The 15,649-nt window shown below is 48.9% G+C and overlaps 1 protein-coding gene across 4 annotated transcripts in view; it reads right to left on the bottom strand.

The window, feature by feature from the left end:
• Window positions 1–15,649, bottom strand: part of MYH11 (myosin heavy chain 11) — a 123,716-nt gene that overhangs the window by 57,237 nt on the left and 50,830 nt on the right. For all 4 annotated transcript variants that reach the window (XM_036411368.2, XM_036411369.2, XM_036411370.2 and 1 more), the window contains exons 4-5: window positions 10,657–10,684; window positions 1,761–1,863 (exon numbers count right to left, since the gene is read on the bottom strand). In XM_036411368.2, coding sequence (XP_036267261.1) covers window positions 1,761–1,863; window positions 10,657–10,684 — 131 coding nt within the window. The remainder of the gene's footprint in view (window positions 1–1,760; window positions 1,864–10,656; window positions 10,685–15,649) is intronic.

Here is a 15,649-nt window from a genome sequence, read left to right as displayed (position 1 = left end):
AGGCGGGAGAAGCTCCCGCCACCGCTGCCACTGTGCTTGCAGCCGTCAGCTTGGCTTGTGGCTGAGCAGCCCTCCCCCTGTGGGAGCACAGTGACCACCAGGGGGCAGCTCCCGCATTGAGCATCTGCACCCTGGTGGTCAGTCCCCGTCATAGCGACCGGTTGTTCTGTCGTAAGGGTCAATTTGCATATTACCCTTTTATCATACAGGATGATTCTTTCTTATTTTTACTGTTCTAGGGGAGGGAAAGGCAGTGGAAGCAGCGGTTAACTGGCCTGCAAACCTTGCCGCTCTCTCCCTACACGGGATGCCAGGGGCGGCTCCGGGCCTCAGGCGTTCTGCATTTGTTTGCTTGCAGGAGGAAGGTTCCTGAAGCTAAAACTAGTGTCCTCCTGGATTGCCGCCCCTGAGCGCCACCCTCAGCCTCCCTGCTGCCATCTCTCCTGCGGTGAAGTCCTCCGTGCCGCCCCACAGCGGTCCCCTCCTCTGGGACCGGTGAGCAGGGCTCAGACAGAGGAGCAAGAGAAGGATGGGCCCAGGAAGGGATCACTCTAAAACCCGCTTTTCTCCCAATCCCTAATCCACTGTGTCACTGTGGGTCATTGTGGGAGTTTTTGATGCTTCTCTCTCTCTCTCTCTCTCTCTCCCCCCTCCACCCCCCCCCCCCCCCCCCCCCCCCCCCCCCGTGTCTGCAAGCTCAGGGACTAGAATGACAGCATCTCTCGGAGTTATCGCCGGAGCACGTTCTGCAACCCCATGGCACATGGCAGAGGCTGCCACTGGCACGGGACCGAAGCCCACATACCGAGTGACACCATCTTCCCATCCCCTGGGTCCCCCATCCGAGACACGTGGAGGAAAGACAGGGGGGCCACACTCCAGGGAGTTCGCAGATTAAAGCAAGCATGTCAACTCGAAGGCTAGCACGGGCCAAATAAACGAGGCTTGCGGCCCACGGGCCGAGAGTTTGACATGTTTGATATAAAGCAATGGTTCCGCCCTAGCCGTTTTGGCTCAGTGGATAGAGCATCGGCCTGTGGATTCAAGGGTCCCAGGTTCAATTCCAGTCAAGGGTATGTGCCTTGGTTGCAATGTGCAGGAGGCAGCTGATTGATGTTTCTCTCTCATCTATGTTTCTGACTATCCCTCTCCCTTCCTCTTTGTAAAAAATCAATTATATATATATATATATATATATATATATATATATATATATATATATAATTTTTTTTTTTTTAAGTAAAATAAACTAATGGTTCCCATTTGGGGGGACTGCCTCCCAGAGGACACCTGGCTGTGTCTGGAGACAGGTTTGGGGGTCCTAACTGGGGGAGAGTCGCTACCAGCATCTGGTGGATGGAGGCCAGGGATGCTGCTAGCACCCTACAGGGCACAAGACGGCCTCACAACAGAAATTATCTGGTGCAGAGTGACAACTGGGCCACCATGGAGACGCCCTGACAGAGAGAAAGCAAGACGCCTCCCTGTGCTGGGGAGAGGGCTCCTCTCATTTCACAGAACAGGCCCCTCCGGTGATGGTACTGGCTGAGGCAAGGCCTTGCGCAGATCCGGACGCACCCCTGAGGTGGAAAATGACCCCCCTGCGAGCTGTCAGGGGAGGAGGCAGTGTAGCACGGACCCCAGTGCTCACGGCGCGGATCCGGCCCTCCGCGTAGAGCTTGCCTGTGACGTGGCCAGGCCACAGGCCGGAGACCCCTCCGCTAAGGCACAGCGCCGACTGACCGGGAGCTGCCACTCACCGTGATGCTCGTGTCCTTCTTGCCCTTGTGGGAGGAGGCCACCACGGCCAGGTACTGGATGACTTTCTTGGTGTTCTCCGTTTTCCCGGCTCCAGACTCGCCTCTGAAAAGACACGGGAGCTGTGACCCACAGCGGACAGCCCCATGCAGGCGCTCTGCGGGCGCCTTCTGCAGCCCCGTGCTGTCCGCCACACGGGGAAACCGAGGCTCTCGGCAAATGGGGAAGTGACTTGCCCAAGGTCACACACCCCTGGCAGAGCACGGGCTAGGCCTCGAACCCTGGACCATTATCCCCATCCACTCCTCCCACTACGAGGACGCAAGAAGGAATTCAGATGAAGAGGGTAAAAGAGAAAACCTTAGTTTTCCTATCAAGGTCTACACTTAGTCTATTTTTTTAAAAAAATTCCAAATAAACCTAAGCCAAAACCAGTTTGGCTCAGTGGATAGAGTGTCAGTCTGCAGACTGAAAGGTCCCGGGTTCGATTCTGGTCAACCTTGGTCGTGGGCACAGCCCCAATAGGGGTTGTGCAGGAGGCAGCTGATGGACGTTTCTCTCTCATTGATGTTTCTCTCTATCCCTCTCCCTTCCTCTCGGTAAAAAATCAATAAAATATATATTTTTAAAAATAGACTATATTCTTTAGAGCAGTTTTAGATGCAAGGCAAAATCGAATGAAAAGTACACAGACTTCCCACAGCCCTCTGGGTCCCCACCTGCACAGCCTTCCAAGTATCAACCTCCCACCAGAGGGGCACCTTTGCACAATTGATGAACCCACACTGACCCACCATTATTATCCAAAGCCCATAGTTTTTACATTACGGCTCATGCATAATAGTGTCCCTACAAATTACCTACTTTTAAGTATCAGTAACTTTGGTAGAGATGGAAAATTTAGGCAAGAGTCAACTTTCCAGAAGGGACGCAAGTATCTCTCAGGGTATCAGGATCTAAGGTAAAAGCTTTAGAAACTTCCAGAAAAAAAAAGGACCGGTTATGCCATCCGCCATTGAGCAAAGTGTAAGCCCCTTCGTCCTCTGAAGAACCGCACTCGGATCGCCTATGCAAGGATAAGCCTGGTTGAAGTAATTCATGCTAAGGTGTAAATGACTGATAAGTTTAGATCAGGAGGGCGCTGTCTAATCAAGAGTACTCCTAAAATATGAGGGTGGCCAAAACCAGTTTGGCTCAGTGGATAGAGCGTCAGTCTGCAGACTGAAAGGTCCAGGGTTCAATTCTGGTCAAGGGCATGTACCTTGGTTGCGGGCACATCCCCGGTGGGGGGTGTGCAAAAGGCAGCTGATCGATGATTCTCTCTCATCGATGTTTCTAACTCTATCCCTCTCCCTTCCTCTCTGTAAAAAAAAATCAATAAAATATATTAAAAAAATAATAAAATAAAATATGAGGGTTTTTTTGGTTTTTTTTTTGTTTTTTTTTTACCTAGATGGCCTTCTTGACCACCAGAGAGCATCACAGCGGGACTGTTTCATGCAAGAGTTCCAGACCCTGCCCCTGCCTCCCACCAGCCCCAGTGAGAGGGAAGGACAGGGCCTCCACCCAAGCTTCCTCCTTCTCCTCCTCTCCTCGCATCCCCTCGCTTGCTTTTTGTGTTTCGTTCCTTTGCCTAGACGCCCTCGTTTCCTGAGCTCCCTGAGTATTCTGACGTGCAGGACACAGTTTCCGCTTTTTAAGTCTGGAGAAGAGCCTGTCCGCCCCAAGGTCGGCCCAAGGTTCCCCGCGCTGAACCCGTGCCACCCGCGCTCGCACAGGCCCTGCTCTTCTTCCTAATTAGGAAATAAGAAATTAATTCGCTCTGCCAAGGGCCCATTAATAACTTCGCTCGTGGTTAAAAAAAGAAGAGGAATGGAGAAACATGTGCCTTTAATTGCTGGACCCAATCCTGCAGGCCCCTCGGCCCAGAAATCGAGTGTCTAATTGCCGGGAACAAAGAAACGTCTCACGCCGGCCAGCGTCAGCACTGTCCCCTCTCCCTTCCCAACGGTCTCTATTCCCAGCGGCCACATTATCCCACAGGGCCTTCCATTTTGTAAAATGGGAATGAGAGGTAAAACTCCATCCAAACAAACAAATAAGTTTTTTCCCCCCTTAATTTTAAGGAGAGAATAGAGTTTGAAGGGGGAGCAGAAGTCCTGTGCTGTCTCACATGCATTCCCCCTTTACCTCCACCTGCCAGTCCGAAGACAGGACACATCACCTCCGCGTTGTTACGGAAAAGGAATGCCAGCCCAGAGTGGGTCAGCAACTTGCCTTAGGCCACACAGCAAGGTCAGGGCCCAGTCAGAACAGGAAGTCAGGGCTCCTGTTCCAACGCACTCAGGACTCTCTCTACCACATCCTAACGAGTTATTCCGTGACACAGGCCCAACCCTTTAGGAACTTGCTTTCCGGGACAAGTGGAAGGAAGGCAGGGGACACGGAAAAAGACAGAGCAAAGCCCTGGGCCCGCATCATCAAAGCGTTAGTCATACATTCTGGGTGTTTGCACTTGCCTTAACAGGCTCTTGGAAAATGTAACCAGGGACCAATAAAGAAAGCCACTTGGTCATTTACACCTTAGTATGAATTACTTGAATCAGGCTAATGTCAGAACACTCGACACATGTCCTCCCGCCCCGATTCTGATCTGGAGCCAGATTCTGATCAGAACAAGAGGAAGGATAGATCACCTTAATGTGGCAAACCACCTACTGGGTGGTCCTAAGCCTGTCAGATCCAAGACAAGAGTCAGGACAGCAGTGCTCACAGTGTCCCAGCTCCCTCCTGCGCGTATCCGTGTCCACAATTTCCTCATCTCCCGCCTTTGCCCCCAGCCTCTCCCACCTCCTCCCTTTGACAACAAAGACACCGGACTGACTGTGACCAGGGCCCGGTTTTCCGCCTCGCAGGGGAGGGGAAGTGGGACACAAACTCTGGGAACCTGCTTCTCCCCACATGGGCTGCTTGGCTCAACAGTTTCCAAATTCTACTGATAAAAATAAATTGTCCTGGGCGGTTCTGCCAAAGAAAACACCCCACGCTCCAGACTCAAGGGTATCTCAAGATGGATGTGCTCGGGGCTGCTTTAGAAGCATTACTCTTTGCTTTTCTGGCCCCTGAACTCTGGGGGTGAGAATACCTTCCTGGTCTGAACACCCTAAACCTCTATCCTGTCTCATAGGACAGTTGGAGCCCAGACACACACACACACACACACACACACACACACAAACACACACACACACACCCCATCCTGGAGGAAGACCTGAATTCATGGCTATTACAGCCTGCAGCCTGTAACTACCCCAAGTCCTTTGGATCAGTCCAACCCCCGCGGCCAGAAGGAACTACCCAGCGGCTGCTAACCCCTCAGCTCATGAGTGTGCACCCTGTGCAGTCCCACGGGGATCCCCCTGAGGAGGGCCCTGTGCTTGATTTAATGTTCTTATTGCCATCTAGAAAGTCTTAATTTTTTTAACAAGGGGCACTGCATTTTTATGTTGTACAACTTTATAAATCAGATAGCTGGTCCTGGCTCCCATGTCCAAGTCCATTTCAGCTTGTGGTCTGTGCTTGGAAGTAAAGCCAAATTGTCTCTGAATCTCAGAGCTGTTCAGTCCCTGGTCCTCATGATTTCCGCCCTGCAGAGGCAAGGTCCTCTGGCATTTGTGCTATCCAACACCTACATGTGCTGCAAAGCCCAGTGAAGCATTGCCTCCATTCTGAATACTGCCTCCAGCTTCCCCGGGCATAATAAACACCTGCTTCCCTTGCAGCAGCGAGAGGCAAACAGCACAATGACGTCTAGGGCCCGATGGCCTGAGTTTAAGTCTCTGTCCAGCCAGTTATCTGTGTGACCTTGGGCAAGTCATTAAATTACTCCCATATCCATTTTATAGATAAGGAAACTTATCTATGAAATGGGCCTAATAAAAGCACTTATGATTACTTGGAGGATTAAATAAATGACTATATAAAACATTAAAGAACTGCCCTAGCTGCTTTGGCTCAGTGGATAGAGTGTCAGTCTGCAGTCTAAAGGGTCCTGGGTTCAATTCCACTCAAGGGTACATGTCCAGATTTCAAGCTTGATCCCCAGTGGTGGGGGCATGCAAAAGGCAGCAAATCAATGATTCTCTCCCATCACTGATGTTTCTATCTCTATCTCCCTTTCCCTTCCTCTCTGAAATCAATAAAAATACATTTCAACTAACAAACAAAAAACATTAAAGAACCAAGTCAGGTACAAAAAATATGTTAGCTATTTATTACTTTTATAACTATTTTTCCCTAATGCCTATATGTTCTGTTTGCATCATTACTTTCAACAATCAATTCATACTATCATTAAAATGTAAACTATATCATATTTTCCCATGATTTAAGTCAGATGCCAGCAAACCATTTCTGTAAAGGGTCAAATACTAAATATTTTAGGCTTTGCATATCATACATTCTCAGACCCAACTACTAGGCTCTGCCTTTGTAGTACAAAACAAATGGTCATGATATAAAGTTACAATAAAACTTTATTTGCAAAAATGCAGACAGGGGCCAAATGTGGCCTACTGGCCAGAGTTTGCTGAGCCCTGGCTGAACGCTTTCAGTTCTTTCCTGTCCATTTTAGATTAAACCTCAACCTCGATCCCAGGACCTAGAAGACCCCACACACCTCTCTCTGGTCTTATGTGCCCCCATCTCCCTCTTTTTAAAAAAATATATTTTATTGATTTTTTTTTCTTTTTTTTTTTTTTACAGAGAGTAAGAGAGAGGGATAGAGAGTTAGAAACATAGATAAGAGAGAATCATGGATCAGCTGCCTCTTGCACAGCCCCTACTGGGGATGTGCCCACAACCAAGGTACATGCCCTTGACCAGAATCAAACCCGGGACCTTTCAGTCCACAGGCCGACGCTCTATCCACTGAGCCAAACCGGTTTCGGCCCATCTCCCTCTCTCTTAATCTACCCCCTTGCACACACACAGTTACCCCTTGAACACACTGTTCTCACTCCACCCCGGGGCCCCTCCATGTACTAGTCCCTCACCCAGGGCCTCCGATTTGTTCACACTGGATGAACGACATGCTAAGACCATATAGAACTCATGTCTAAAAACTTACTTTTGCTTAATTTTCAGTTTCTTAACTACATAATCACCTACAGCAAATTCTTAGTCCCAACCTGGCTTATCTCGATCACTGGTTACTTCTAAAAGCTTATACCCTGCTATCAACTTGTAGATCCTCGTCACGCCGACTGATTTTAGGAACAGCCCAAATGAAATGTAATAAGGAGAGCACAGCTGTTGGAGTTCAGGGATGGCTGGATGCATTTTCCAATATAAGTTGAATGGCTTGGGGATTTCCCTGTTCCCAATGGCCAATGCCTACTTATTGTTTTTTAAATATATTTTATTGATTTTTTTACAGAAAGAAAGAGAGAGGGATAGAGAGGGATGAGAGAGAATCATCGATCAGCTGCCTCTTGCACACCTCCCACTGGGATGTGCCCACAACCAAGATACATGCCCTTGACCGCAATCAAACCTGGGACCTTTCAGTCCGCAGGCTGACGCTCTATCCACTGAGCCAAACCGGTTTTGGCAAATGCCTGCTTATTACTGAGCATCAGTACATGTGGGGCAGTGTGCTGGGAATGAGGGTACAATCTAGGAAGGAGACAAACAATAACCAAGGAAATGAATACATAATCAAGATAATTTGAGGTGGCTATTATCACTTTACCAGGGTAATGGGAGAGACAGAGGTGAAGGCACTGCTGGTGATGGCACAGCCAGAGGAGGAGCTGGACCCTGAAAGATGCCAAGGAGTCTGGCAAGGAGGATCCGAGGGAAGGGAGCACCCCGCAGAGGGAACAGCAAGGATGAAGGCTCATGATAGGAAAATGCTTGGCACACATTCGGTCAGAAAGGGGCCCAGTGCAGCAGGCCAGTCAGGAGGGAGGGAGGTGGTAGTCAGTGATGAGGGAAGAAAGGTTGGGCTGGACCAGACAAACTTCTAGGCCAAACTAAAAAAAATGTTGAAGTTATTCTAAGAAGTACAGGAAACCATTTCATTAGGGGAATGGGGCCTGAGAACCAGTGAGGAAGAAGTCAACACTGCAGGGCAGAGAACAGGTTACAGGAAGGATAACAGGATAATAGAGTAAGCAAATAGTGGTCACTGTTATAGCAGCTGATCCTTACTGGGGCTGACCAGGAGGCAGTGGCATTCTTCTCAGTCTCTTACATAAAACAACGAACATCCATCCCTACAACTGCCCAGTGGAGCACCTACTGAACCCATTTTAGAAATGGGGAAACTGAGGCTCGGAGAAGTTAAATGAATTACAGAGAAGTGGTGGGATCTGAGGAGTGGACAGAGGGGAGAGAGAGTTCAGAACCACACTGTCCAATGCAGGAGCCTCAAGCCACAGGCGGCTACTTAAAATAACTGAAATTAAATCCTAACACCCAGTTCCTCAGTCACACAGTCACATTTCAAGCGCCCAGAAGCCACCATCTCAGGAAGTCCTGTTGGACGGCGCTGTTTTAGAGGAAGCAGAATAGCAGGCTCCAATTTCACGTACCGCAATGAGAAAGGGTGCCTCTGCACCTTACTCAGCACTTGTCACTCACAAGCCTAAACACACAGAGAAACTTGTAGCAGCAAACGTCTAGAAATAAAGCCAGTTACTGTTAGCATCTGTTAATACTGTTAATAATTGTTTATAACATGATTTGTTGCCTTTTTGTGAAATGCTAAATAGCAGTTAGTGGTTAGAAGAATGTGAGAGAGAGTGTGTGTGTGAGAGTGGTATCAGGTGCTATGCTAAGTACTTCCTGCAAGCCACAGCATGCGAACACGGCAGAGCAGAGTCCAGGACTCGGTGCTTTCCTGTCTAGCATCCTGGCTGCTGCCCGAATGGAAATCTGGCCTGCCTGGAGCTGGAATGGGTCCACATTGCCTTGCTCAGGGCCTCCAAGTATTGTTACAGCATCACTTAGGAGTGAAAGGGACCAAAACACCCTCATCACTTTCCTTCCTCAGTCAAAAGAGTCAGCTAACATGCTGAGCACCTGGCCCAGGGTGGGCTCACGCCAGCCCAGGCTCCCCAAAAGCCAAGACCAGGAAACCTCCTGTCAGCCCTGCAGGCACCAGGTAACCACAGGCATCTTTCTGCCACGTGTCTGCACTGATGCGTCAGAAATTTGGGGGATGAGCCAGACACTCTCATCGCAAAATAGGCATCAGAATCTTCAGGGCCTTCCAGCCCTCCCCAGCTCCTGTTCCTCACCCCTTCTGATCCCAAATGGGCCACGAATGGCTGGGGTTCAGCCCCCTCCTCCGCTGGAGGAGAGTGCTCCCTGGCACCCCCTCAGGAGCCCACCAGCGAGCGCTTCTCCGCTCCAAAGCAGGGGGTGTGCACAGCTCAGACTGGGCCATCTCGTCAGCGTGCTCTGTGTAGGTGACCCATGACAAGTCTTTCCATCTGTGCCGGCTGACCGGCTGGCCTAGTGGCTGCACTGATACCCACGACACTGGATAAAAACACGGGCTTCCCAGCCCCAGCCCACACAGCTGCGGCAGGAGTCCCTGGGCCTTGTCTGGGCCACTCGCTCCTGAGCCGGCTGCCCAGGAACTGACGCTCAGCCACATTTGGGGACAGAGGTCTAGCAGGACCCACACCAGGGGTACCTGAGATGGTTTTAGGCAGCACATGGTCAGAAAATGCACAGGATGGGGTAAAAGGAGGGTCGCAGCTTATTCTTGTAATATTATTATCAATGCTTATATTATTTTCCATACGGACAACGGTAAGCCTATTTTTGCCCCACCCTGTATAACTGAAGAGTAAAATGACAATTTTCGCAGATATCACTTACCTTGGATAGCACACCACAGAAGGAAAATGAAGTTAAAATGCTGGCGAACACAACTGTAACCAGGTAATGAAGGTTAACCTGCTAGTGGTAGTGCACGTCAATATCATATGGATCGCCCTGGCTAGTATGGCTCAGTGCGTAGAGCGTCGGCCTGCGGACTGGAGATTCTCAGGTTTGATTCTGGTCAAGGGCACATGCCTGGGTTACGGGCTCGATCCCCAGTAGGGGGCTGCAGGAGGTAGCTGATCAATGATTCTCTCTCATCATTGATGTTTTTCTCTTTCTCTCTCCTCCCATCCTCTCTAAAATTAATAACAAATATATTTAAATTGTTTTCCAGAAGGCTACAGTAAAATAAAATCTATTTTATATTTCCTCCTATTGTAGTCTACAATGCTGGCCCTCGGGGAGAGTGACAGGAAAGCTGCAGCCCTCATCCTCCCAACGCCATGTGACCTGACATCATCTCAGGGTCCCGGGATCAGGATGGGGAGATGTTTGGGGGCTGTTACCCTCCCACCATAGGAGGCCTTTTCCTGAATGGTGAGGATTTTCTGAATGATTCTAAGTTTAGTTAATATCTTCTGACCATGCTCCCAAGTCCTCAAAAAAAAAAAAAAGACATGAAACACCAACTATGGCACAGATATGGCTGCTAACTGTGAAACTGTAAAGCGATACTTTCTTATAAGCCAAGACCCTCACCAACAGAGATGGCATGCAACTAGAGGCAATTCTGCAGGTGAGGTGTTTAGCTCAGGGCCTGGCACACAGTAGGTGCTCAATAAATGCTAGTTTGAAAAGGGGAGGCCACCAGGTATCACGGACAGTGTAGGTGTCCCCAGCTGAGAACAAGAACCCTTGTATGACAAATGTTTAGTGAGCATCAACTCCCGAGGTGCTGGGAATGGTGAACAAATCAAAGGCCTTGCCCTCAGGGGCCTTCCTCTTTCATAGGCTGGATCTCGACCCCAGAAAAACAGAAGAAAGCGCAGCTCCACTTACGTGCACAGAATGGACTGGTCCTCTCGATCTGAGAACAGAAAGAAAAGACACCCATGAGTTAGACGTAGCTTTGAACTGAGGGTCTGGATATGGGGCCTCCTGAGACCCCAGTACAAGCCCTTGCACACTGGCCCCCCTAGGGGTGACAAGGGGCCAGCTGGGCCCACTGCTCAGGGCATAGGGGACAAGACCAGCCAAAGCCAAGAGGCCAGCAGGGCTCTTTTAGATTCTTCTCCAGACCCCAAAGTCCTGGATACAGCCCCAGAAAGGTGCTGGAGTCTGGCTTGTTCAGGAGACAGTGACCTTCCCAGCCCCACCAGCTCTGGGTTGGAGGGGAAAGGGGGCGGATCCAGGAAGACCCACGTTGTCCAGATTCGGTCACAGGTGGAAGACAGACTTTGAATTTAGACAGACTGGGGTCCCTCTGGCCACTTTCCAGCTCTGTGGCCCTGGGCAAATATCTATAACCTCTCCATGCCTCAGTTCCTTCGCCTGGAGTGTGGGGTAGCAGACACTTTTTGGTTTGAAAATCCAGCATCTATTCCCTCTTCTTCGAGGAAGACCACCCTGCCCTGCCTCTGCCATCACGTACCGTCCTGGTGGGGCTGCCCCACCAGCTCCCACAGCCAAGAAGTGAGAACGGGTCCCAGGCTGTGCCAATCAGGTTCTCCGAGCTGGATCTAGGACAGGGGATCAGAGTGGGTCGACAGAGCCCTGGGGGGAAGGGGGGTGTCTCACCTCCCGTCCCCAGGGCCTGAGCAGCTTCTGTCATTTCCTGAGGCTGTGAGCTCCTGTGAGCTCCCCAATACTTCCCCATAAATCCCTTCCCTAGATAAGATGCAAAGTCCCTGTCTGTTGCTCACCACCCGAGAATTCCGGAAGGTAGGGTGGGCATCGTGAGATTTGTTGTGATTAAGCGGGCATTACTGATCACCTCTTCACGTGGCCTTAAAGGATGGAATCAGGTTCTGGAGCCCATTGCCTCCCCTATGGGCCTGGGGATGGTTACCAGCACCTTTAATCACCAACCAGTTAGCCATCACTGAGAAACCAGAGAGTCCTACCCACCGATGGGCAGCGCCACAGCAGCAAGCATTTCTCCATCCATTCCCCAGCTCCAGACCTTACTGTCATGATCAGCCCCTCCTGATCCAACATTCCCCTCCATCTAGGGATGTCCTTCTCCGAACCTCTGCCACTTTGGATGCTTCTTGAAAACGTGAACACAAATTTAGCTCATGACTCAGGAATTCCACTCCTCGGAATCTACCCTAGAGCCCTGCAAATGTATGTCCTTACAAGACTTACGCACGAATATTCACAGCGGCATTAGCATAAAGGCTAAAAGGGAAACAGCCCAAGTGTCCATCAACTGATGACCGGCTAAACAAAATGTGGGGTAGCCATGCAATGGAACAGGATTCAGCCATAAAAATAATGAGGTACTGACTCATGCTACAACCTGGATGACCCTCAAAAACGTTACATGCTGAGTAGAAGTGGTTAGACACAAAAGGCCACACATTGGATGTTTCTGTTTACATGAGATGTCCAGAATAGGCAAATCCATCGAGACAACAGATTGGTGGTTGCCAAAGGTTGGGGTGAGGTTACTGCAAATGGGCATGAAGGATCATCTTGGAGTTCTCAAGCTGGACTGTGGTGATGCTTACACAACTGCCAATTTACTCAACATCATTGAATTTCACACATTAATTGGGTGAATTTTTGGTATATAAACTTTATCTTCAATAGCTGCAGTTTTTTTATGGCAAATAGTTTTTTGTTTTTTTATTTGTCTCCATTAAATGTCTGATTTTTAAACAGAGTCTTGAACTAGGGGCTCCTATCCATCAGTTCATTCAACTTTAGCACCTGCCTCCTCCTTAGTAGCTTTTTCAGAATCGCTACCTTCACGGTGAAGTTCCATGAGTTTTTCCAATTCAAACACACTGACTTTTCTAACAAAGGTATCAGAGGGCCCTAGCTGGTTTGGCCCAGTGGATAGAGCATCGGCCTGTGGGCTGAAGGGTCCCGGGTTTGATTCTAGTCAAGGGCACATGCTTGGGTTGCAGGCTTGATCCCCAGTAGGGGGCATTGCAGGAAGTAACTGATCAATGACTCTCTTTCATCACTGACGTTTCTCTCTCTCTCTCTCTTCACATAGGTCAATGCTCAATAAATAACCATATATTTAAATATATATTTGAATATATAAATATTTATATTTATATATTTATATATATATATTTTAAAGGCATCATAGATTGGCAAGCCTTTTCTGTCTTTTCCAGTGCGATCTGGAATCAGTTTATTGACCACTTCTTTCAAGTCATTTGTCTGCACCTCTCGGGTCATGATTTCCATCATCTTCCGGATTTGGTGGACCTGCTGATGCTAAGCATAGGAGGTCTTCCAAATATAATTGTTGTGTTTTTTAGTAAAACCAATACAGAATAAATGAAGCAAATAACCATCACTAATCTTTTTTTTTGGGGGGGGGGGGAAGAGGTGTTAAATGAGCCTTTATTAGAATGTTGAAGCAATGTATCCAAAGGCAGCCCTATAAAATAAGGATTTTAAGTTAGGTTCCTAACTGCATGGACAGGAAAACCAGGGCAGGTGCTGAAGTGGGGAGCAATGTCCCCCACCTCCACATCAACACATGCATGTGCACACACATGGGACACCCTCACATGTGCTTGGAGCTGGCTCTGTGTGCAGGCCACACATGACATCTGCCTTTCCCCATGGGACTGATTTTTAAGGAGACCATCGCTAATCTTGACATCACCATGAGCTTCAGTCACGATCTGCCTTTTTTTTTTTTTTTTTTTTTTTAACCATGGAGCACATTTTTGTTGTGGGAAAGATCCACGCTATGGAAACCAGTCAGCACTTTTTGCCCTTAGTAATAAGCTTGAATTTTCCAAGGCAACTTCATCATCCAATGCAGATCAGCTAAGCTCACTTTAAAAACACGCCCCTGGAGACCTCGGATGCGATTTTGCTTCCTTGAACCCTCGCAACTAGCGTTCTTTCAATAGCTTTCTCAGTACACCAATCTTTCTTAGGAAATGGATCAGCCACTTTCTGCTTAGCTCCCTTTCTGCCGCCTTTTGTAAGGTGCTTGCTCTTGCCGACCACCCTGGTGCTGCTCAGAAAGCCAAATGGTTAAATAGATTTTTTTAAATCAAGGCTCCGAGTGCCCCTAGATAAGGCCCAGACTCCTAAACATGTCATCTATGTCCTCCGTGACTGGCGGCTGCCTGCGTTTCCAGCTTTGCACCTTGGGCTTTGCACCTTGGTCTCCCTCATTTTTAAAAAAAAATATATTTTTATTGATTTCAGAGAGGAAGGGAGAAGGGAGAGAGAGATAGAAACATCAATGACGAGAGAGAACCATTGGTCAGCTGCCTCCTGTACGACCCCCACTGGGGATCGAGCCCACAACCTGGGAATCGAGCCGTCAAACCAATCATGCACCCTGACCAGGAATCGAACAGTGACCTCCTAGTTCATAGGTCAATGCTCAACCACTGAGCAACACCAGCTGGGCTTCCTCACTCTTAATGCCCAGTAACCCCACGTAGATCAACCCGGAACCTCAATTCCATGTCTCTGTTCAAGCTGTTCCCTCTGCAGACGGCCTTTCTCTTCTTTTCCTGGGTGCTCCCTGGTCCCTCCGTCTCAAAGATGACACCTCTTCTAAGAAGCCTTCCCCTCAGTGATGGAGCCAGGGGGTGCCTTGGCTGTCTCTGTCAGCACTGCCAAGCTACTGCACATAGTCAGCACTGCTAGGATGAGTAAGACCCCCACTACTAGCCCCCTCAAACAACCCACTGCTGCCTCCACAGTCCTCCCAGCAGCTCTGGAGCTGCCGCTGATTCCTGCCCATCCCCAAGGCAGAGGCAACTCCCCCCTCAACAGTCCTCTGCCGCCTGCACTTCCTCCCTTTGCTTGTGTCTCTGCCCCACGGACCATAGACAGAAGCATCCAGTCCTGTACCCCACTTCCCCCAGCTCCTAGAACCCGAATTTCCAAGTCCTAAACCCTGACACACAGAAAACGTAGCTTTGTGAGTCTGAAAAAAGCCAACCCAAACCTATAAGACATGAGTTTTTGGAAGTGGAAGCTCAAAAACTCACACACAAAAAACTGACTTATTTGTTTATTCACTCAACAAATACTTTTATGGCATCTACCAGCTACCCAACACTATGGTAGTTCCTGAAACTACACATAATTGTATCTAACACTAATCACCTCTTCTGTGGCACACATTGTTTTAAGCATTTACTTGTATTAATTCATTCAAATCAAACACACTCTATGAGCTAGACTTTTTATTCCTAAATTACAGATGAAGAAACTGAGGCACAGAGAAGCTTTAAAACTTGCCCACAATTACAGAGCTAGTAAGTGGATGAGGCAGAATTTGGATCCAACACCTACTGTTTTATAAACACCTACTATGGCCCAGACACACCGTCAGGCACTTCCCATGTGTGGCCTCAGCTCCAGACTGTTTCAGGGTTAAGGGCTGAGGCCAGGCAGCCCCAAGTCACACAGGCACTTCCATGACCAACCCGGCTTTTGAAGCATTGTGAGCCAGAGCCTGGGCTCTTTCTGCTTTGCCAAGAACACGACAATGCATGGGAAATAGATCATGGGTCCCAAGGGGCCCAGGATCCAGGAGGGTTGGGGAAGGCATTGGAGAACAGGGCAGCTTGGGGAGACCAGCAGGGACCATCCAAAGGAAGGAGTGAGCCAAAACCCGTTTGGCTCAGTGGATAGAGCGTCGGCCTGTGGACTAAAAGGTCAATTCTGGTCAAGGGCATGTACTTGGTTGTGGGCACATCCCCAGTAGGGGGTGTGCAGGAGGCAGCTGGTCAATGATTCTCTCTCATTGATGTTTCTCTCTATCCCTCGCTTTTCCTCTTTGTGAAAAGTCAATAAAATATAAAAATAAAAATAAAAATAAAAACACACA

Source organism: Pipistrellus kuhlii, unplaced genomic scaffold (genome assembly GCF_014108245.1).
Source record: "Pipistrellus kuhlii isolate mPipKuh1 unplaced genomic scaffold, mPipKuh1.p scaffold_m20_p_4, whole genome shotgun sequence".
Taxonomy (NCBI): Eukaryota; Metazoa; Chordata; class Mammalia; order Chiroptera; family Vespertilionidae; genus Pipistrellus; species Pipistrellus kuhlii.
Note: the sequence above shows the minus strand (reverse complement) of the source record. Positions and strands in the feature narration are given on the sequence as shown.